The following is a 22,791-nucleotide window of genomic DNA, read 5'->3' as shown; positions in this document are numbered from 1 at the left end:
TCATGTAATTATACAAATAAAACTTACTAAAAGGAAATGCTGTGTTTTTTTTAATCTTTTCTCCTGGCAACAACTATCAAGTTTCTTTCTATAATAACTTTCTGTAATGGGCGTCACTGTGGCACAATGGTTTTTAGCACTGCTGCCTCACAGCTCCAGGGATCTGTGTTCGACTCCTGGCTTGGGTCACTCTCTGTGCAAGTTTACACGTTCTACCCGTGTCTGCTTGGGTTTTCTCCAGGTGCTCTGGTTTCCTCCCATACTCCAAACATATGTGAGTTAGGTTGAATGGTCACGCTAAATTGCTCCTTAGTGTCCCAAGATGAGTAGATTAAAGGGGTAAATGTGTAGGGTTACGGGGAATCAGGCCTGGGTGGGATTGTTGTTGGTGCAGACTCAATGGGCCAAATCACCTCATTCTGCACTGTAGGGATTCTATGTTCTATGAACTTGTAGCATCCTTAATGCAACAAAAATGACCCAATCACTTCACAGGAATGTTTCCACATGAAAATTTAACCCTGAGTTGCAGATGCAGGTACTAGTTCAGTTGACCAAAACCTTGATCAAATAGGTAGGGATTATGGAGCAAACCAAATGAAAGGGAGGTAGAGGTTTAGGAACGGAATTCCCGAGCTTAGGATCTAGGCAATTGAAGGCACAGCCATCAGTGGTGAATGATTAAAATGAGGGATATACAAAAGACCAGAATCAGAGGAGCGCAGAGAATGTGGAGGGCTGTGGGGTTAGAGATGGTTACAGTAAAAGGGAGGGTTGAAGCTACAGGGATTTGAAATCAAAGATGTGAATTTTAAACCAAAAGATAAAATGCTGGAAAATCTCAGCGGGTCTCGTTTTGAGTTTAGATGATTCTTTGCCAAAGCTAAAAGGCATAGCAAGTAGGAGATATTTATACTGTAGGGTGAGGGGATGAATCATAGTCACCGAAACAAGGTGAAAGGCTGCTAATGGCAGTCCAAAGAGAGAAGGTGTGAATGGCCAAATGTCGAAGAAGCTGAAATCAGAGGGTAAACTGTGACAGATGAAGATGTGGGGGGAGGGGGGATGTGAAATTTAAATCTGAAATGCTGCTAGACTGCTGGCCAATGTAAGTCAGTGAACACACTGGAAGGGGGGGCGGTGATGGATGAATGGGTTTTCGTGCAACTTAGGACATGGGCAGCAATGGTTTTGAAAGCATTCAAGTTTGCATGTGTGGGGATAGGGGGACTACTGGAATTGTTGATATGGAGATAAAGAAAGCATGAATCAGCAGCTGGAGGTGGAGATGGGCAATAATCAATGAAAAGGTGACAATTCAGAATCTAAACACATTGTGAACTAATGTGGAAATCTGACATGAGTGATTCAATCCACAGCACTTTAATGATGGGTTCCCAACTCTATTAATCCTACAAGCATTAGTGACCTCGGCAAAGCTATTGTTCCTCATCTAGGGATCCTTGTGATACTTGCGGTTGGTGATTTCAAGTTTTGACAGACTGTAACTGCTGCTGGGGTAGTCTGGCCTAGCTGGCCTGCTAGCACCATGGTAGGAAATGGCTGGGGGTTGGCAAAGGTGCAAGTTGGCTGATGGCATTAATCCCTCCTCCCCCACCACCACCTCCTCCAACCCCTCATGCAGGCTGCATCAAACTAAAGCTACTCCAATGGGCTCTGGCTTCTGCACTGTAAGAAATCATGGTCTCATAATCTTACAAAATCCTAAGGAATGTATTGAATATTTATAGAAATACCTCTTAACTAAAGTTAAAGTTTATTTATTAATCACAGAGTAGGCTTACATTAACACTGCAATGAAGTTACTGTGAAAAAACTCCAGTTGCTACACTCCGGCACCTGTTCGGGTGCACTGAGGGAGAATTCAGCGTGGCCAATGCACCTAACTAGCACATCTTTTGGACAGTGGGAGGAACCAGAGCACCGAAGGAAACCCATGCAGGCACGGAGAGAACGTGCAAACTCCATACAGACGGGAATCGAAACTGGGTCTCTGGCACTGTGAGACAGCAGTGCTAACCACTGTGTCACTGAAACCACCCCTTAACTAAGACCCTTGCTCCAGTTAATTGATATATTATGAAAACTTTATCTTTAAATCAAATCTTGTCTTTATTGGGCAAATGTAAAAAACCTTAAATACTTATGATTGAGATAAGACTGATTCTCTTACACTCTATCACAAGTCAATGTTTCTATTCCCTATAAATCTACCACAAAAAGTTTACAAACATAGATTTTAACTACTTACACTAATGGCCCCGTTGGGATGATTCTGACCACTCGTGCTGGATTGGCGTGGAGGGGGGTCAAACTTCATCAAGCTTATATGTTGTCGTCTTTTCTGCTTGCCCCTGTTCTTCTCTTCAATTCTGTTTTCAAAATTCCAATATTTCTTAGAATCTCTACAGTGCAGAAGGAGGCCATTCGGTCCATTGCATCTGCACTGACCACAATCTCACCCAGGCCCTATCCCCATAATCCAATTCATTTACCCTAGCTAGTCCTCCTGACACTAAGGGGCAATGTAGCATAGTCAACCTACCCAACCTGCACATCTTTGGACTATAGGAGGAAACCAGAGCACCCAGAGGAACCCAAGCAGACACGGGGAGAATGTGCAAATTCCACACAGGCAGTGACCCAAATCAGGAATTGAACCCAGGTCCCTGGCACCGTGAGGCAACAGTGCTAGCCATTGTGTCACCCTGTCGCCCTTTATCCTTTGTGCTGGCTGAAAAACATGTATTCATACACATAGGCACTGACCATAGATATACAATATATATATAATCCTACATATATATCATTCAAATTGGTTTATTACACCTGCCTACCTGAGGGCAATGTCCTCAGCCTTTTTAACTTCATTCACATCTGTTTTCTGGCCATTTGTTTGATTACAAGGATGTGTTGTTTCTATCCTGCTAATTTATCAAGGTCAAACTTTCCCTTGAAAACAACCATTATCCAGTATCTTGCTGACTTTATTACCCATTGTAAAACCAAAGACATTTGTTGCAATTAAACACAGCAGTCCACATTCTCAGCCTGGAGTTAAAAACTTCTGTCAAAGTTAGCCATATTTCCCTTCAGACCACAGTAGTATCCTTTCTTTGCTTGGTCATTTTGTATTGGACTATAGCTCGCTGTCTACAGCTCTCTCTCTTTCAGCATCTTAGCTCTATCACAGACATGACTTCAGCACAGGCATGAAACAAACCTAGAAACTAGAAGCAGGAGTAGGCCATTCGGCCCTTCGAGCCTGCTCCACTATTCACTACGATCACGGCTGATTATCAAATTCAAGACTCTGATCCTGCCTTCTCCCCCATATCCCTTGATCTCTCGAGTCTCAAGAGCTACATCTAATTTCTTCTTGAAATCACACAATGTTTTGGGTCTCAACTACTTTCTGTGGTGGTGAATTCTACACATTCACCACTCTCTGGCTGAAGAAGTTTCTCCTCACCTCAGTCCTAAAAGGTTTACCCCATATCCTCAAATTACGAACTCCCTCACCATCGGGAATGTTCTGTCTAATCCCGTTAGAATTTTATAAATTTCTATGAGATCCACTCTCACTCTTCTAAACTCGAATTAATATAATCCTAACTGACTAAGTCTGTCCACATATGATAGTCATGATGTGGGTATGCCGGCGTTGGACTGGCGTAAACACAGTAAAAAGTCTGACAACACCAGGTTTTAGTCCAACCGATTTATTTGATAATAGACTCACAAGCTTTCGGGGTTAGTCCCTTCGTCAGGTGAATGGAGAGTTCTGGCCTCAGACAGAGTCTGTGCTTTATATGCTCTGTCTGAGGCCAGAACTCTCCATTCACCTGACGAAGGGACTAACCCCAAAAGCTTGTGAGTCTATTATCAAATAAATCGGTTGGACTAAAACCTGGTGTTGTCAGACTTTTTACCACATATGATTGATTCCTGGGATGGCTGAACTGTCTGGTAAACCTTCACAGCACTCCTTCTAGAACAAGAACATCCTTCCTCAAATAAGAACACCAAAACTGCACACAATTCTCCAGATGTGGCCTTACCAATGCCCCATACAATTACAGTAAAATATTTCCATTTCTATACTCAAATCCTCTTGCTATCAAGACCAACATATCATTTGCCTTCTTTACTGCCTGTAGTACCTGCTTACTTTCAGTGACTGATGCACAACGACACCAAAGTCTTGCTGAATATCCTCCTCTCTCAGTTTACACCCATTCAAATAATAATGTTTTCCTATTATTGCTACTAAAGTGGATAACATCACATTTATCCACATTATACTGCACCTGCCATGCATATGCTCACTCACTCAGCATGTCCAAATTACCCTGAAGCATCTCTCCATCCTCCTCACAACTCACCTTCCCACCCGACTTTGTATCATCTGCAAATTTGGAGATAATACATTCAGATCCCTCTTCCAAATCATTAGTACTTAAAATGAATAGCAGGGGTCCTAGCACAGACTCCTGTGTTCTTATATTCATACAAGACATTCACAAAGCCTCATGGTCTGCATGTAAACCAACCATCTGAATGAGGGTTAAATGGGATAAGAAAGCGTGCCTAAATGAGATCTGGAGAGGGAAACCACTTTTGACAGACAAGATGTTTCCAAGGTGAGCCATGCGGGCTTTGACTTTTTTTTGTTTGTTTGTGGGCCATGGGAGTCACTGGCTGGCCAGCATTTATTGCTTATCCCTAATTACCTTGAGAAAGTGGTGGCGAGCTGCCTTCGTGAATTGCTGCAGTCATGTTCTATAGGTTGACCCACAATGCCATTAGGAAGGGAATTCCAGGATTTTGACCCAGCAACTGCGAAGGAGCGGCAATAGATTTCCAAGTCAGGATGGTGATTGGCTTGGAGAGGAACTTCAGGTGGTGGTATTCCTATGTATCTACTGACCTTGTCCTCCTAGATGGAAGTGGTCATGGGTTTGGAAGATGCTGTCTAACAATTTTTGGTGAATTGCTGCAGTGCATCTTGTAGATAGTACACACTGCTGCTGTTGAGTGTCGATGGTGGAGAGGGTGAATGTTTGTAGGTATGTTGACAATCAAGCAGGCTGCTTTGTCCTGGTGTCAAGCTTCTTGAGCATTATTGGAGCTGCACCTATCCAGGCAAGTGTGAGAATTCCATCACTCTCCTGACTTGTGCCATGTAGATGGTGGATAGGCTTTGGAGAGTCAAGAGGTGAGTTACTCAGTGGAGTATTCCTAGCCTCTGACCTGCTCTGCAGCCATTATGTTTATGTGGTGAGTCCAGTTGAGTTTCTGGTTAATGGTAACTCCAAGGATATTGACAGTGAGGGAACTCAGTGATGGTAACACCACTGAATGTCAAGGGGGTGATTGTTAGAGTGTCTCTTAGTGGTGATGGCCATTGCTTGGCAGTTTTGTGGTGCAAACGTTACTTGCCATTTGTCAGTCCAAGTTACATTTTGGCTAGCTCAAGGAGACTGAGAATGGAAGAGACTACCACCTCCAGCTACAGAGATCAACTTCAACCAGCTATTTGTCCAATCTGGAACCAGTAAACCCTTCTCATCTGTTGTAGTCATATGTCTTTTTTGCCTTTTTAGTTTCTGCAAAATATTTAAATTATTGCTTCAATGACTTTATTCTCCTTTTTGAATAATCTGTGATCCCTGGACCACATTATATAGCACTCACACTGCAGCTGGGGAGAATTTCTTTCAAAAGCCCATTTCCTACACCAATCTACATAAGGTGGACACCCACCTAGGGAGGTTTTGAACCCTGCAGTCCATGATTAGTTGCGCTGCCACCAAAACAACAAAGTTTTCATTTGATTTATTGTTGTCACATATATTGGGATACTCTGAAAAGTATTGTTTCTTGCATGCTATACTGTCAAAACACATTGTTCATGGAGTACATAGGGAAGAAGGAAAGGCTACAGTGTTGCAGTTATAGGTAAGCTGAAGAGAAAGATCAGCATGGTGCTAGTGTTAGCACTGTTGACTCACAGTGCCAGAGACATAGGTTCGATTCCCAGCTTGGGTCACTCTCTGTGTGGAGTTGGCACACTCTCCTCGTGTCTGCGTGGGTTTCCTCTGGATGCTCCAGTTTCCTCCGGGTGCTCCAGTTTCCTCCCATAGTCCAAAGATGTGTGATTTAGGTTGATTGGCCATGGCAAATTGGCCCTTAGTGTCAGGGAGTAGCAGGTAAATATGTGGGGCTACAGGGACAGGGGCTGGGTAGGATTGTGGCAGTGCAGACTTGATGGGCTGAATGGCCTCCTTCCACACTGTTGGGATTCTGTGATATGATAGGACAATTCTAATGTCTGATAACAGCAGGGGAAAAGCTGTTCTTGAGTCTGTAGGTACATGTTTTCAGGCTCGTGTATTTTTCCCAATAGAAGGTGGAAGAGACTATGCCTGGGTTGTATGGGGTCCTTGATTATGTTGGCTGCTTTGCCAAGGCAGCGGGAAGTCTAGACAGAATCAATAGATGGGAGGCTGGTTTGCATTATGTACTGGGCTTCATTCATGACTTTTTGCTGTCTTGGAACAGGAGCAAACATGAATCCTGATGATAAGGTCTTTGCAGGCAGTATCCTCTGGAGGTGGCCACACTCTCCACAGGAAACACTGCAGACTGCCTACACCATACAAGATGACACCACTGGAGCTGGCCAAAGAACTCCTCTACAAATACACAATCATTATTCAATCTCCATAGTTGGCCTGGCAATGGAGTTGCCAACTGTGGGTGGACCAGTTCCAGGGGGTGTCATCTCACGATCTCAGGCCTTCAGCTCCCCACACCCAATCTTCGACCCCGACACATCTATGTTCAATGAGCTGCACTTTTCCACCAGAGCTCCCTTGTATAGCCATGCAGGAACTTGAAACCCACCCATTTACACAAGCCTTTAAGTTACTTTAAAAACATTTAAAGGGACCATGCACTTAATTGTCTTCACAGTGGCCAATTGCAAGACAGGCAGCCTCTTTACTTCCCGGTGATGTGTGCTTCCTGTTGGCAAGATAAATCATAGAATCCCAATGCTGCAGGAGGTCATTCAGCCCATCGAGACTGTACCAACAACAGTCCCACTCCGGACCATCCTGTAACCACATGCACTTACCCTGCTAGTCCCCTAGAAACTAATTCAGTATGGCCGATCAACCTAACCACACATAAGAACATAAGAACATAAGAAATAGGAGCAGGAGTAGGCCATCTAGCCCTTCGAGCCTGCCCCGCCATTCAATAAGATCATGGCTGATCTGTCGTGGCTCAGTTCCACTTTCCCGCCCTCTCCCCATAACCCTTAATCCCTTCTCTTATCAAAAACCCATCAACCCGCTTCTTAAAAATATTTAGCGAGGCAGCCTCCACCACTTCAACGGGCAGAGAATTCCAGAGATTCACCACCCTTTGAGTGAAGAAGTTCCTCCTCAACTCCGTTCTAAACCGCCTCCCCTTTATCTTGAGGCTGTGCCCCCTAGTCCTACTGTCTTTTTTGAGCGGGAAGAGTCTCTCCACCTCTATCCTATCCATCCCATTCATCATCTTATACGTCTCAATGAGATCTCCCCTCATTCTTCTAAACTCTAACGAGTACAAGCCTAGTTTATTCAGCCTCTCCTCATAGCTCAATCCCCTCAACTCCGGTATCAGCCTAGTAAACCTCCTCTGCACTCCCTCCAGGGCCAAAATATCCTTGCGCAGGTGCGGCGCCCAAAACTGCACACAGTACTCCAGCTGCGGCCTCACCAATGCCCTATACAGCTGCAGCAAGACCTCCCTACTTTTATATTCAATCCCCCTCGCTATGAAGGCCAGCATCCCATTCGCCTTCCTGACCACCTGCTGCACCTGCAAGCTGGGTTTTTGCGATTCATGCACAAGGACCCCGAGGTCCCTCTGCACCGTCGCCTGCTGCAGTTTTTCGCCACGTAAGTAATAGTCCTTCCTACCATTCTTCCTACCAAAGTGGACCACCTCACACTTGCCAACATTAAATTCCATTTGCCATTTCCTGGCCCATTCGCCCAGCCTATCTAGATCCTTCTGCAGACTCTCCACACCCTCCGCACAATTTGCCGTTCCCCCAATCTTGGTGTCATCAGCAAATTTCGACACCCTGCACTCGGTTCCCTCCTCCAGATCATCTATATAAATGGTAAATAGCTGAGGCCCCAGCACCGACCCCTGGGGCACCCCACTAGTCACCATCCGCCAATCCGAATAGCACCCATTGACCCCCACTCTCTGCCTCCTATTTGACAACCAATCCTCTATCCACGCTAACACCCTACCCCCAACTCCATGTCCCCTGACCTTCTGCAATAACCTCTTGTGAGGTACCTTGTCAAACGCCTTCTGAAAATCCAGAAAGACCACATCCACCGGCTCTCCTCTATCCACTGCCCTAGACACATCCTCATAGAACTCCAGTAAATTTGTCAGACACGACTTCCCTTTAATGAAACCGTGTTGCGTCCGCCCTATCAAGCAATTCCCTTCAAGATGCCTCGCAATTTCCTGCTTAATGATGGATTCTAACATTTTACCTACCACAGACGTTAAACTAACCGGCCTATAATTCCCCGCCTTTTGCCTGGCACCCTTCTTAAACAACGGCGTAACATTAGCCGTTTTCCAATCTTCCGGCACTTCCCCGGAATCCAGCGACGTCTGGAAAATAACCACCAAGGCATCCACTATCACCTCCGCCATTTCTTTCAGAACCCTCGGATGCATTCCATCCGGTCCTGGGGACTTGTCCACAATCAGCCCCTCCAGTCTATCGAGCACCACCTCTCTAGTAACAGTAATGTCATTAAGACCCTCCATTCCTACCACCTTTCCATCGCTAACACCCGGCAAATTATTCACGTCCTCCTCCGTGAAGACAGAAACAAAAAAGTTATTCAAGACCTTCGCCATATCCCCATCCCCTACCACTAGCTCCCCTTTCTCATCCTCTAAAGGACCAACGTTCACCCTAGCCAGCCTCTTCCTTTTTATATATTTATAAAAACTCTTGCTATCCTTTTTTATATTAAGTGCTAGCCCAGCCTCATAGCTTCTCCTACCCTCCTTTATCAACTTCTTTGTCAATCTTTGTTGACATTTAAACCTTTCCCAATCCTCTTCTCGCCCACTGCTCTTAGCTACTCTAAATTCCTCCGCTTTTAATTTAACACTTTCCTTCACCTCCTTCGTTATCCACGGCTTATTACCTCTCTTCCTACTGTCCTTTTTAACCATCGGAATAAATTTCTGCTGAGCACCAAGAAAGATCTCCTTAAAGATCCTCCACTGCTCCTCAGCAGACCTACCTTCCAACACATTCCCCCAGTCCACATTCGCCAATTCTTCTCTCATCCTACCATACTCCCCTCTATTCAAACAAAGGACGCGTGTCCGGGAACCCACTTTCTCCTCCTCCATCTGCACCAGAAACTCCACCATACAATGATCACTCTCTCCAAGAGGATCCTTCACCGCAAGGTCCCTAATTCTACCCGCCTCATTACATAGCACCAGATCCAAGATAGCTCGCTCCCTCGTCGGCTCCAACACACACTGTTCAAGGAAATTATCCCGGCAGCATTCCAAGAACTCCTCCTCGAGCCCACCTCGTCCAACATGGGTCGACCAATCAATATGCAGATTGAAATCTCCCATAACTACTGCCGTCCCATTCCTGCACGCCGCACTTATTTGCGTGTTAACAGCCCGCCCCACCTCCAGATCATTATTCGGGGGCCTATAGACGACACCCACCAGCGTCTTCCTCCCTTTGCTGTTCCTAATCTCCACCCACAACGATTCCACGTTCTGCTCTTTGGCTCCGATATCATCCCTTGCTACCACCTTGATACTATCCTTAATCAGCAGAGCTACGCCACCCCCTCTTTCCTCCTGCCTATCCTTCCTAAACACTTGATAGCCCTGTACATTCATCTCCCAGTCCCTGTCACCTTGCAGCCACGTCTCTGTAATGGCCACCAGATCGTATCCATTTGTGTCGATCTGCGCCACCAGCTCATCCACTTTATTCCGAATGCTTCGTGCATTCAGATAAAGCGCTTTCATCCCAGCCTTCACCTGGACCCTATTTGCCGTAACGCCACCAATTGGGACATCCTCGGCCTCTTCCCTTACCTGTACCCTATCCTTAACTTTAGACCTCGTAGCGTCACCTACCCTCGCACCCTCCCCCCCCCTAATTAGTTTAAAGCCCTGTCTACAGTCCTCTTTACTCGATTCGCCAACACTCTGGTCCCAGCACGATTCAGACCAACCCCATCCCGCCCGAACAAGTCCCACCTACCCCAATACTGGTGCCAATGCCCCATAAATTCGAACCCATTCCTCCCACACCAATCCCTGAGCCACCCATTCACTTCCTTTATCCTGTCAACCCTACGCCCGTCTGCACTCAGTTCAGGCAGTAGCCCAGAGACGACCACCTTGTCGGTTCTACTTTTTAATTCCATTCCCAGCTTCTCATACTCCCTCCGCAGATCCTCAGTCCGCACTTTGCCTACGTCGCCGGCACCCACATGTACTACAACGACCGGGTTCTCACCCTCCCACTCCAGGTTCCTCTGCAGCCCAGCTGTGACATCCTGTACCCGAGCACCAGGCAGACAACACACCCTTCTGTGCACTTTGTCATTGTGACAAAGGACAGTGTCAATACTCTTCACCCCACTATCTCCAATCACTACTACGTTCCTTTTCCCCTTCTCTTTGCCTATGTCCTGCTGCATCACTGTACCGTGTGCAGTTTGCTCACCAACCTCACCTGCCTCGTCCTCTTCCAGACTGGAAGCAAGAACCTCAAACCTGTTATGCAGATTAAGAGGCTGAGGCCTCCGCTCCTCACCCCCCTTCCTCCTCCTCCCAGCAGCCCCCTTTTGTCCCTGACCCTTAGATTTAGCCAGTCTAGGGGCACCCTCTCTCCCCCTGATGAGCCTCAGTGTCTGTAGCTCAGAGGCCAGCTCATCCACCTTGAGCTGGAGCTCCTCCAGCAACCTGCACTTACTGCAGACATGGTCACTGGGAAGGACCCTGGGGTCTGCCAGTTCCCACATCATACACAAACCACACATCACATGCCCCTCCATTATTCACTGTAATTTTTTATGGGAAAAAATTTTTTTTCCTTGTTTCTTGCTGTAGTAGTTTTGAAAAAATTTTTTTTTTCCTTGTTTTTTTTCAAACAAACTCACCTGGCCTTTTTTCCTTCCAGCCCTTTTTGATATTAAGCCCTATTAACTCACTCTGCTTCCCCCTCACTCCGCTGCCCGCTCAGACGCTGCCCGCTGTCTACACCAGGCCTCCTTTTAAACCTGGCGCTGATTTAAAGCAGGCTGGTCCACAAATGCCTTTTCACCACACCCTCAGAATTCTTAAAGCAGTAAATACAATAAATAAATGCTTTAAACAGTTCTACAAAGAGTAAAGTGCTTTAAACTTATTTTAAACAGGTTTTTAACAGGTAAAATCTTAGCTCTGTCTCTCTCTCTCTCAGCTCCAGCAAACACACATCTTTGGGCTGTGGGAAGAAACAGGAGCACCCAGAAGAAACCCACACAGACAAGGGGAGATGCCACACAGACAGTGACTCAAAGCCAAAATTGATCCTGGGTTTCTGGCACTGCAAGGCAGCAATGCTAACCACTGTGCCACCAACAGAATGAGGAATAAAGTTCCTCTTATTAATGAAAAGACACAATTGGCTGTGCAGAAACTGATTAATAAGTTTACTAACAAATAAATCGGTTGGACTTAAACCTGGTGTTGTCAGACTTCTTACTGTGTTTACCCCAGTCCAACGCCGGCATCTCCACATCAGAAACTGATTATTCAGATTTCCCCCAAAACCCAACAAAGTGTAACACTTGCATCAATGATGTTTAAAAATCACATTATTTTAAAGCCTTTATGCCTTTGATCTTATTAAGATTCACAATTTAACAATTATCTACCATTACTTTCACTTTTACAATCGTGCTTTGACACTAAAGGCCCACTCACGAAAGCTTTTATTCTCATTATGCTGAGGCTGCGTGACTAAGCTAAAGTTGCATTTCTTAGAATCATTCATGGGAGGGGAGCATTGCAGGTTGGACCAGTATTCTTTTCCCAATCTTAATTATCCTCAAGAAGGTGGTGGTGAAGGAATGGCCATGTATTTCCAGTTAAATTGGGATGTGACAGAGGGAAACTTACAAACGCCAATCCGCCCACGTGCCTCAGGCCCTTCAGATCAAAGGTGCTGTAGAAGGAAGATTGATAAATTGCTCCTAACGCTCAAATCCTGGTACATAAATCTCCGAAAGAATGACACTCGGAGAGATAAGGAGTAAGGATGATAATTCAGGAGATTATCACCAAATTGTTTTTTGGTTAAATTTCATCAACTTCAAAATGTTGCCCACTCGGGGAAAATATTAATTGAGTTCCTTTTTTTTAACTTTATTCCAATCCAATTTGATTGCAGCTTGCTTACACACAATAAAGCCCCGACTTCCTGTTTTTCATATGACTCAAACCGTTAGTGCTCCTCCTCTTGGTATATATTGCAGAGTTCCCAAGCTGCCCAGGGTGTTTCTTGGATCAGTAAGTTGCAAGTAGAGGAGGTAAAAAAAGTAGCAGATAAGATGCTTCACGTTGAAAGTCCGGTAAGCTGAAAGTCACTTATTCCTTCTCGGGTTATTCTTTGGTGTGTGAGATTTCGCCGTTTTGTGGTTTTATTTTCGGTGAAATGATCTCCGTCTCCTGAATCTGCTTTGTCATGCTGATGTTGCGAATCCAAGTGTGTGATCCCGAAACTCTTTTCATTGTAGCCATTCAGCCGGCTTGTTAAAAGTGTTAAGAATAGTTTGTATGGGGCCCAATTCACCCCAAAAAAGGGAAATGCCACAGAAATTGCAGTGGCTGGGGCTATGCCCCGCATCTGGAGCCAAATCAATGCGTTCAATTAAGATCGCTTTCGAAACCTCGACTCTTAGGTGCGTGATCGTAAATTTCAGTTGTTTAGATCTAATTTTAAACTTTGGTGCCTTCACTTACCCGCCCTGCCACTTAAATTTGAGTTGCCCTCAGCAAATCTGCAAGTAATCTTATTGGAGTGGTTTAGCTGTGGATCCCAGCATTTTTAACACACAAACGTAAACAGCAATTTCTCCCTTCAGTTACAGTTCACAGTTTATTATGGAGGCACAAACTCCAGTAAGGAAGCAAGTGCTTTTTTTTAGTTAGTTTTGCAGCGATGTGGTTGGTTGAAACAGGAAAGAACTTCATTTTTACCACGTGTAAATTGTGGCCCGTTGATTTGAAATCTCAATGGACAACACAGGCGAATGTGCATTGTGAGGGCCGCAAAATCTTTGGAATTTTTTAAACAGTATTTCCGGGTGTGACTCACAACACTAGTAACTCGCAGTGCAAGTTTGTTTCCATTTAAAATGGTAACTTATTATTTCTCTGCAACTTCCAACCCTTGAGAAATGTAAGTCACCGAAAAAAAGTTTTTTTTTGTGCGGTCTAGTTCCTATACCCGCTGATTTTTTTTTTATTTATCTTCATGCTGGCTTCAAAATCATTAGAAACTTACAGTGGAGAAGGAGGTCATTTGGCCCATCAAGTCTTTATCAACCACAATCCCAGCCAGGCCCTAGCCCTGTTACCCCACATATTTACCCCACTAGTCCCTCTAACCTACGCATCTTGGGATACCTAAGAGATTGATTGATTGGCTGTGTTAAATTGCCCATCTCGCACATCTTTGGACTGAGAGGAAACTGGAGCATCTGGAGGAAACCCAAGCTGATGTGGGGAGAATGCGCAAACTCCACGCACTGATCTGAGGCTGGGAATTGAACCCAGGTTCCTGGCACTGTAAGTCAGCAGTGCTTGCCACTGTGCTGCCCCAAATACTTGACAAGGAAAAAAATAAGATTAAAGGTGGGTGAAAAGGTTTTTTAAATTAAACTGATGCTTTCTACCCGCTTATGGTTTGTTTAATTTTTAACCCATTTAAGGTTGGCTTTCCAAGGGCTAGTGAAACCCTGAGGAAACAATGTGGGGGCTTTCCAATTTACTGGCTGCCCCCCACACACCCCCAGTATTACTAGTCCTGATTACACTTCAGGAGGAGGACAAATTGTACATTTTATGAAAATTAAATTATTTTTTAATTTGAGTAAACTCTTTTTTGTTTTCGATTTTTAGGAAGATCTTGAAGCCAGACTGGCAGAGGCTGGAGACAAGTTGGTTGTGATTGATTTCTATGCAGACTGGTGTGGGCCATGTAGAATGATTGCACCAAAATTTGAGGTGAGTACTTGGTATGTGATCTGTGGTCCATATGTGACCCACCTGAACATCAAATCCTAAATGATAACTCTGCTACAAACCCATAAACCTGACAACTTGCCCCAGTCTTTAATAAACCAGGATTGAAGCCATAACAACCTTGCAATTTTGTTGTAAGTAGAAAACTATAGATGCTGGAATCTAAAACAAAAAAAACTCAGCAGGTCTGACAGCATCTGTGGCTCTATTCTTTCTCCAATGTTTCAAGTCTGGATGACCCTACATCAGAGCTAAGGGCAAGGAAAGTCAGAAGATTTATACTATTGGGTGAGGGAGGGAGGGGGTGGTGAAATGGGACAAAGGAACCTAAATGAGGATAAAGGTGGCTGAGTGGTGCTAAAAGTGTCCATTTAAGAGAAATGTGAATGGCCAACTGCCTTAACCATCTGTCCCCCCTATTCCCTCTCCACAATGCTGTCAGGTCAGTTGAGATTTTCCAGCGTTTTCTGTTCTTGCAATTTTCTAGCCATTTTTTGAAGTTGTTGCACAATGTTGTATTTTGACCATGCAGTTGTCTGTATCTTGGATCTTACAAGAAGACCCAGAAAAATGCTAGGATACATAAAAGGTTAAAATAGTTTAGGTAAAGTTTGAAGAATGAAAGAGGAATTGATGGTATGAAGTATGCAATATAGCTTGGCACGGGAATAGGTGTTTACTTTGACAGGTGGGATGCAATGGAGGTATTGAATTTTGTAAGCTGGTGTTTCAAGTTGATCTTCTGGGTTATGGGATACTTTTTGTTTGCATCTAACGTTAGCCTGGTTCTTCATACGAGCTACTTAAAAGATGAGCAGGATAATATCACATGACATCAGAAATATTGTATTTACTGGGGCGGGTGGGGGGGGGGTCATTGAATTAATTTAGTAAGTGGTTTAATGTAGTTCTCGCTTTCATTAACCAGACAGATTAATACCTCTAAGCACAATAGGCAGTGTTGATTTTTTTTCAAGGGGGAGAAAGTCTTGCTTAACCAAAATTTAAGATGTTTGGTAATGCAGTTGATGTAATTCATCTGCCTTTTAAAAGACAATTAAATTGCCCCATAATACAGTAATGAATGAAGGGCTGGAAGGTAAGTGATAAAATGGATAACAATCTGGCTTGAAAATGAGAGCTTAAGAATTATATCATTCTTCACTAATTACATTTGCGGATTCAAATTGGAATCCAACATTATTTGCAGATGACTCCAAACTTTGAGGAGACCATTGGCTGGTACTTTCAAAGTAATGGATAAAACTTTATTGCTTGAGTCTATAAGGGTTTTCTTTTCGTTGGAATGTATTCTTATGCCGTTAAAGTAATCAAATGATGCATTTGAACATGCAAATCAAGACCAATTTCAACACCATTGTTCACTACATTGTGCCTTAAAGTTAATGGAATTTGGAAGAAATGTTCTTGGAACACAATATTAACTAGATGATTTTACTGTCTGCTTTCTTTCCTCTTCCAGGAATTTGAAAAGAAGTATACGAATGTGCTGTTCTGCAAAGTGAATGTGGATGAGGCTGGTGTAAGTTGCATAATTTTGTTACATAGACTGAACTTTAATAGAATCCCTACAGCACAGGAGGAGGCCATTTGGCCCATGAAGTCTGTACTGACCACATTCCAGTTTTCCCTAACCGTTGATTCTCATCAATAGTTGTCAACAGGATCCTCAACAGCATGCAGTCCATCTCCTGCACCAAGAACCTCACCCCCTCCCCCTCTCTCCTTGTTCTCTCATTTCATTCCACCAGCCTCCACATGCAAAACATAATCCTCTGCCACTTTTGCCAAACTTCAGCATGATGCCACCACCAAACACGTCTTCCCTTCATCCCTCTGAGCATTCCACAGAGACTGTTCCCTCCAGGATAACCTAGTCCACTCCTCCACCCATACCCAACAGTTCTCCCATCACTCATGACACCTTCCCATGCAATCGCAGAAGGTATAACACCTGTCCCTTTACCTCTTCCATGCTCACCATCCAAGGCCCAAAACATTCGTTCCAGGTTAAGCAGCATTTCACTGGGCGCTCTTTCAAGTTGGTGTATTGCATTTGCTGCTCCTAAAGTGGTCTCCTCTATATTGGAGAGACCAAGTGTAGACTGGATGATCATTGTGCTCAGCAAAATCAGAACCCTGATCTTCTGGTTACTTGCCATTTTAACACACGATCTTGCTCCTATGCCCATGTCTTTCTTGGCTCCTCTTAAACCGCTCTCCTCTTAAACCGCTCTAGTTTTAGACTCCCCTACCTTTGGGGGAAAGATATTGACTATCTACCTCTGTCTATGCCTCTCATTATTTTATAGACGCCTATAAAATCACCCCTCAGCCTCCTACACTCCAGAGAAAAAAGTCTATCCAGCCTCTCCTTGTACTGGGACTTGATGGTTTCAGTTATAATGTCTTGTACAACTTCAAGTTGTCCCAACTCCTGTAGTCAATGTTCTGACCAACGAAACCAATGCCGCCTTCTTGACTGTACACCTCTGACTCAGCTTTTAAGAAGCTATGAACCTGTACCCTGAGATCTTTGTTCTATAACTTTATCCAACACCCTACCATTAACTGAGTAAGTTCTGCCCTGGTTCAATCTACCAAAATGCATCACCTCACATTTATCTAAACTTCATCTGCCATCCATCAGCCCATTGGCTCAATTGATCTAGATCCTGTTGCAATTGGAGGTACCTTTCTTCACTGTCCACTATGCCACCAATCTTGGTGTCATCTGCAAACTTACTAACCATGCCTCCTATATTCTCATCCAAATCATTAATATAAAGGACAAAAAACACAGACCCTGCACTGATCCCTGAGGCACACTGCTGGTCATGGGCCTCTCGTTTGAAAAACAACCCTCTAAAACCACCAGAAGCCAATTTTGTATCCATTTAGATACATCACCCTGGATCCCATGAGATTTAATTTGTGCAACAACCTACCATGTAGTATCTTGTCAAAGTCCATGTAGACAACTAGCTCATCTACCTTCTTGACTACCTCTTCAAAAAAAACTCATCAAATTTGTGAGACATGATTTTCCACTCAAAGCCATGCTGACTGTTCCTAACCAGTCCTTGCATCTCTAAATGTCTGTAGATCCTGTCTCTCAATATCTTCCAACAACTTGCCCACCACAGATGTGAGGCTCACTGGCCTGTAGTTCCCAGGCTTTTCCCTGCAGCCCCATTTAAACAAAGGCACAACATTTGCCAATCTTCAGACTATTGATTCACATTTCTGTTAGGGGACCTGCAATTTGCTCCCATGATGTCCTGGGATACACCATCAGGTCCTAGAGATTTATCTACCTTGATGCACTTTAAGACTTCCAGCACCTCTTTCTCTCTGTAATACGTACACTTCTCAAGACATCACTATTTATTTCCCCAAGTTCCCTAACATCAATGCTTTTATCAAAAAACTGATGAGAAATATTCATTTAGGATCTTACCCATCCCTTGTGAATCTGCACATAGATGACCTTGTTGATCCTTAAGAGGCCCTATTCTCTCCCTTGTTACTCTTTTGCCCTTATGTATTTGTAGAAGCTCTTTATTTTGACAGATGAGGCAAAGAGAAACCAATCTTGTGTCCCCTTTTTGCCCACATGATTTCTCTCTCAACTCTACTCCTATACTCCAAGGGATTCACTTGATCCCAGCTGCCTATGCATGTCATGTGCCTTTCTTCTTGACTAGGGCCTCCTATCCCAAGTTGTCCAGTGTTCCCTACTTTCTGTCAGCCTTGCTCTTCTGAGGAATGTGCTTACCCTGAACCCTGGTTAGTACACTTTTTTTGAAAGCTTCCCACTTACCAGATGTCCCTTTGCCTTCTCACAGACTCCCCCATTAACTTTTGAAACTTCCTGCCTGATACCATCAAAATTAACAATGGGAGGGAATTGCTTGGATCTTGAGAGAAATCTTTGTAAACTCAGTGGCTGCAGGGGAGGTCCCAGAAAATTGGAGACTAGCCAATCTTCTTTTAAGAAGGGTAGCAAGAATAATCCAGGTAATTACAGGCTGGTAAGCCTTAAGTCAGTGGTAGGGAAATTATTGGAGAGGATTCTTCCAAACAGGATTTATTCCCAGTTGGAAATAAATGGGTGTATTAGTGAGAGGTAACGTGGTTTTTTTGAGGGGGAGATCATGTCTTATGAATTTGATTGAGTTTTTTCAAGGAAGTGATGAAGATGATTGAGTGGGACAGTGGATGTTCTACATGGACTTCAGTAAGGCCTTTGACAAGGTCCCTCATGGCAGACTGGTGCACAAGATGAAGTCGCAGGGCATCAGAGGTGATCTGGCAATGTGGCAGATTTGAGGGTGGTGGATGCCTGGAACTCGTTGCTAGGGAAGGTAGAAGTGGCTATGGTAGTGACTTTTAAAGGACAAATACGCAAATAGAGGGATATGGTCCCCAGAAGGGTAGGAAGTTTTAGTTCAGTTGTGCAGCATGGTCAGTGGAAGTAATTTTCTTTAATCCTTCCTCTTCCACAATCTTGACAACCACATCAAGTCATCTTAGATTTTTCCAAGGGTTCTGATCCTATATCAAAGAAAATACTGGACAAACTAAATCATGCTGGAGGTAAGGGCAAAAATGCTATAAGCAGTGGAGAAGCTTTAAACTGGAAACTGAGCAGCATGCCTCAAGGAATTGTCCTAGGCCTGTGCCCTAGGCTGGAATATCAAATTAGATCATTGCCTGCCTAGAGTCAGTATCTGAAGAGGTTTTGGCTAGGACCACCAACATCAATGTCTTTCCCCAATTCCTCCTTTGGGGATCATAACAGGAGGTAGAAATGAAAACACTCATGCAAAGAAAAATTTCAGTTGTGCTCCAAAAAGCCTCGCATAACCCCAAGATATCTAAAAGCATTTTGTAGCTAGCTACCTACCTAGAGCATAAGCTGTTGAAGTAGTCACTGTTATAACACGGTGGGATAACGTGGTTGCCAATTTATACACCAGAATGAACGACCAGATCATGGATATTATTGGGGGACACAATCCCTCTGAAAGGGCTGACATGATTTTCCACTCCTTTAAATCCCTCAAAGGGCTGCTCTTGTTAACAAATGGAAACTATAATGAGGGGGAGGGTTAGATTAGTGCATAGAAATTTAATGCTTGAAATGTATTTCTGTTTTTCTCATTTTAGGAGGTAGCTGAAAAATGCAGTGTTACGGCCATGCCTACATTCCTCTTCTTCAAGAATGGAAAGCAGGTACAGCAATGGTATTTTTGGCTTGTATGCTAAGGACGTCTCAAATCTTTCTTGTATGTGGAGATATTGGGCAAATTCATGATTTGAACCAGGATTGCTGTGTTTGGGGAATGTTGTGTTGAGTAGAGAGTGTCAACTGCTGAATCTTTGATCCCCGCCAGAGTGAGCGATCCGGAGCCCTGAATTTAATAACGGGGACAACAACTTTAATCATGCTATGCTGTAAATTTGAGGATATTATTTGAATAAATTGGTAAAATGCATAGGGAAAAAATTGGACTTTTTGTGTTTTGGGAACAGCACTAGGGTATTCCCAGGTCATCTTGGTGGAGTGTAAGTGTGGGTAGTTGAGGGGACAGAAAGCAGCAAAATACAGTCAGCTGTTTTCAGACTAGAGGATGGTATTTTCGTCCCCCCGCCCCCGCAGTGGTCAGAACTTGGTGTACAGCGCTTAGCTCTGCTGGCTGGACAGCTAGTTTGATGTAGACTGGTGCTAATAAATGTGGGTTCCTGTACAGGCTGACGGCCTTTCTCAACCTTGCCCTTTGTCTGAGGTGTGATTCCCAGGTTAAAATCAGCTCTTGCTGGAGCAATGGCAACTTTACAGAGTAATGTTTTTGAGGATGCTGTATACAGCAGGAACTTGGGAAGCGTAATGGGAAAGTGCCAGAATTTAGTAGAGAAACGTGAGGTGGAACACTTTGGGAGGGATGGGTTGAGGCAATGCAGAATTAATGGCAGCTGTCAAATCTGTTTAAACTTCATTGGCAAGTTGTCCCTATCCCTAACTGCCCTTGCTTTTAGAATTAGAAGTATGGTAACCCAGGTAAGAACAGCAGACTTTTTTTGGGGGGAAAAAAAAAGCATGATTCAACCTGATGACATTTTAGGATGACCAATAATCTGTATTCAGATATGATGATATCATAACCATGATAATAATGCAAAAGGCAACTGGGGCAAGTATTCCTTCAGTGTGTTCATGACAATTTTCTAGTGTTTCCAGGCTGAAAAGGAGGTACTGGGATTGGCAGTAAAAATAGTAACTGACAGAACAACCAAATTCAGCTCAGTATTACCCACCAGACATTTTTCTTTCCATCTCATTAGAAAGTACTAAGGGGAAGTGAGGAAGCAGAGAGTATGATATGAGACAGCTAACCTAAAGGGGAATCCCAGAATCTTCCATAGATGTATACATGATACAAAGGTGTGGGGCTGATTAGCAACAGGGGATTTAGAGGTGGGGGCATGAATACTTCGCAGCTGTTTGAGGATATTATGAACTGAAGGTTTCAATTAATTGAGTACAAGAGCAAGTAGGTTATGTTGAAGTCACCATTTATTTTTGCCTCAGCTGGAGTATTATCCAATTTTAAGAAGGTTTTTATTATTGTCATAAGTAGGCTTACTGCAATGAAGTCGCTTTGAAAATCCCCTAGTCACCACACTGGGTACACCGAGGGAGAATTTAGCATGGCCAATGCACCTAACCAACATGTCTTTTTGGACTGTGGGAGGAAACCCACACAGACATGGGGATAATGTGCAAACCCCATGCAGGCAGTAAACCAAGCCTGGACTGTTTCTCTTCAAGAAGATCAGAGCATATTTGATGTAGTATGAGTAACAAAGGTAGGCACACTGTTTTCAGCTGTGGCAGGTTCATAAATCTTGGCCCCTTCCCCCTCCATGTGCACATGGTGAGGCAGACTGAGAAACTAGTTAACAGAGCATGTGGGATCTTGGAACTCCTAATGAGTACAAAAGCAGGGATGTTGTGCTGAATCTTAACCAGTTCCAGTAGCCACACTTGGCAGATCTATAGAGGATGCAAAGTAGGTTTACCAAGAGGTGGGAAGTAAAGGGGTTTCATTACAAGGTTGAGTTGGAGAAGCTGGAGTGAGGATGAATTTGAGCTCTACAAAATTGACAAAGTTGAAAGAAAGATGCGGTGGGAATGTAGGAAGAGCTGCTTTTTTATTTACAGGTCTGGAATAGACTATAGCCTATAGTGATAGAGGGCTATGGGATGGTGCAGGGATGTCAGAATGATCTGGATTGCTCTTGAGCTGGTATAGACTCCCAAGGGCCAAATGGTTTCCTTCTGGGTAACTGAGGGAAGAGAAAGGACGAGGGTTTGATGGGTTGAAATTCAGAACAGGCTGAAATGATGGGTCGATCAGGGCAGACATGTTTGTAGATCTTGGGGTGGAGGTGGAAGGGATTGGGAATGTGTGCAGAGAATGTTTCCAGAGCACAAGGTCGGTGGCAGTCTTAAACCAACTGCCAAACATCAATCCTTATGGTGTATGGGGAAAATGGGAGGAGTCAAACCTATTGATGGGCTTCTTTCAGCCTTTGATAGTGGGTGATGGCTGTACCTATTTGGTGATACTCTGATTTCAGATTTACACCACCCAGTCACATTCATTTTTTTTTCCTTGGCCCATTACCATTTTCCTCCTCGTTTCAGTTTGTCATTTTTAATTGCTCCTGCCTTCCACCCTCACTTATCCTAGTCCAATTTTTTTTCCCCTGCTTCCGTACTTAATGTTTTGCCATTCTGATCATGAACTCAAGAATTAACTTCAATCCTTTGGCCTGTAGCTGATATTAATTCTGTGAAGAGCAAAATTGGGGCCACAAATAGATGGTTGTGAATAAGCTTCTCCTGAATTATTATATATTGGATTTCTTTAACCAATGTGTGTGTGTCTCTTTAACAAATGGAGTGGCTGAGATGAACACAAATCTGTTTTGGGAGAAACTAGATAAACAAACAAATGTTATGAAACAGAATAAAAAATAGAAAAGTAGGCTGAGAGGAGTACACAGATCAAGATCTGTTGAATTGAATGGCCTGCCTCTGTACGGTAAAGCTCTTAAAAACCAAGTTCTGTGGGGGGGTAAAAAAAAATGATCATTTTGTCTTTTCAGGTCGGTGACATTGTTGGTGCAGATGCAAATAAAGTGGAGGAAAAGATCAAGGCACTTCAGTGATCCCTTAACATCCCTTTCTTGTCTCCAGTCGGTGAATAGGAGCAAAATATAAATTTTAGAAATGCTAATTCTACATTCATCAAACCAGATATGTATACATGTATAAATATAAAATCTGCTTGTGTAAAGATA

General features: G+C 43.8%; 1 protein-coding gene across 1 annotated transcript; it reads left to right on the top strand.

Annotated features, from left to right (window-relative positions):
* The first annotated feature begins 12,591 nt into the window (after positions 1–12,591).
* On the top strand, positions 12,592–22,791 carry LOC145342876 (uncharacterized). Its single transcript, XM_080188415.1, has 5 exons — positions 12,592–12,722; positions 14,275–14,379; positions 15,881–15,940; positions 19,591–19,656; positions 22,597–22,791. Exons 1-5 carry the CDS (start codon positions 12,702–12,704, stop codon positions 22,657–22,659), a joined length of 315 nt encoding a protein of 104 aa, XP_080044541.1. The 5' UTR covers positions 12,592–12,701; the 3' UTR covers positions 22,660–22,791.

Source organism: Carcharhinus amblyrhynchos, chromosome 5, assembly GCF_965287045.1.
Source record: "Carcharhinus amblyrhynchos chromosome 5, sCarAmb.v2.hapA, whole genome shotgun sequence".
Classification (NCBI taxonomy): domain Eukaryota; kingdom Metazoa; phylum Chordata; class Chondrichthyes; order Carcharhiniformes; family Carcharhinidae; genus Carcharhinus; species Carcharhinus amblyrhynchos.
Note: the sequence above shows the minus strand (reverse complement) of the source record. Positions and strands in the feature narration are given on the sequence as shown.

Excerpts from the sequence above, each read along its gene's own strand:
- LOC145342876 (XM_080188415.1), top strand. The coding sequence starts at position 12,702 with ATGCTTCACGTTGAAAGTCCG. Across the intron at positions 15,941-19,590 it reads TGAATGTGGATGAGGCTGGT|GAGGTAGCTGAAAAATGCAG; the intron begins GTAAGTTGCATA and ends TTCTCATTTTAG. Across the intron at positions 19,657-22,596 it reads TCTTCAAGAATGGAAAGCAG|GTCGGTGACATTGTTGGTGC; the intron begins GTACAGCAATGG and ends TTGTCTTTTCAG.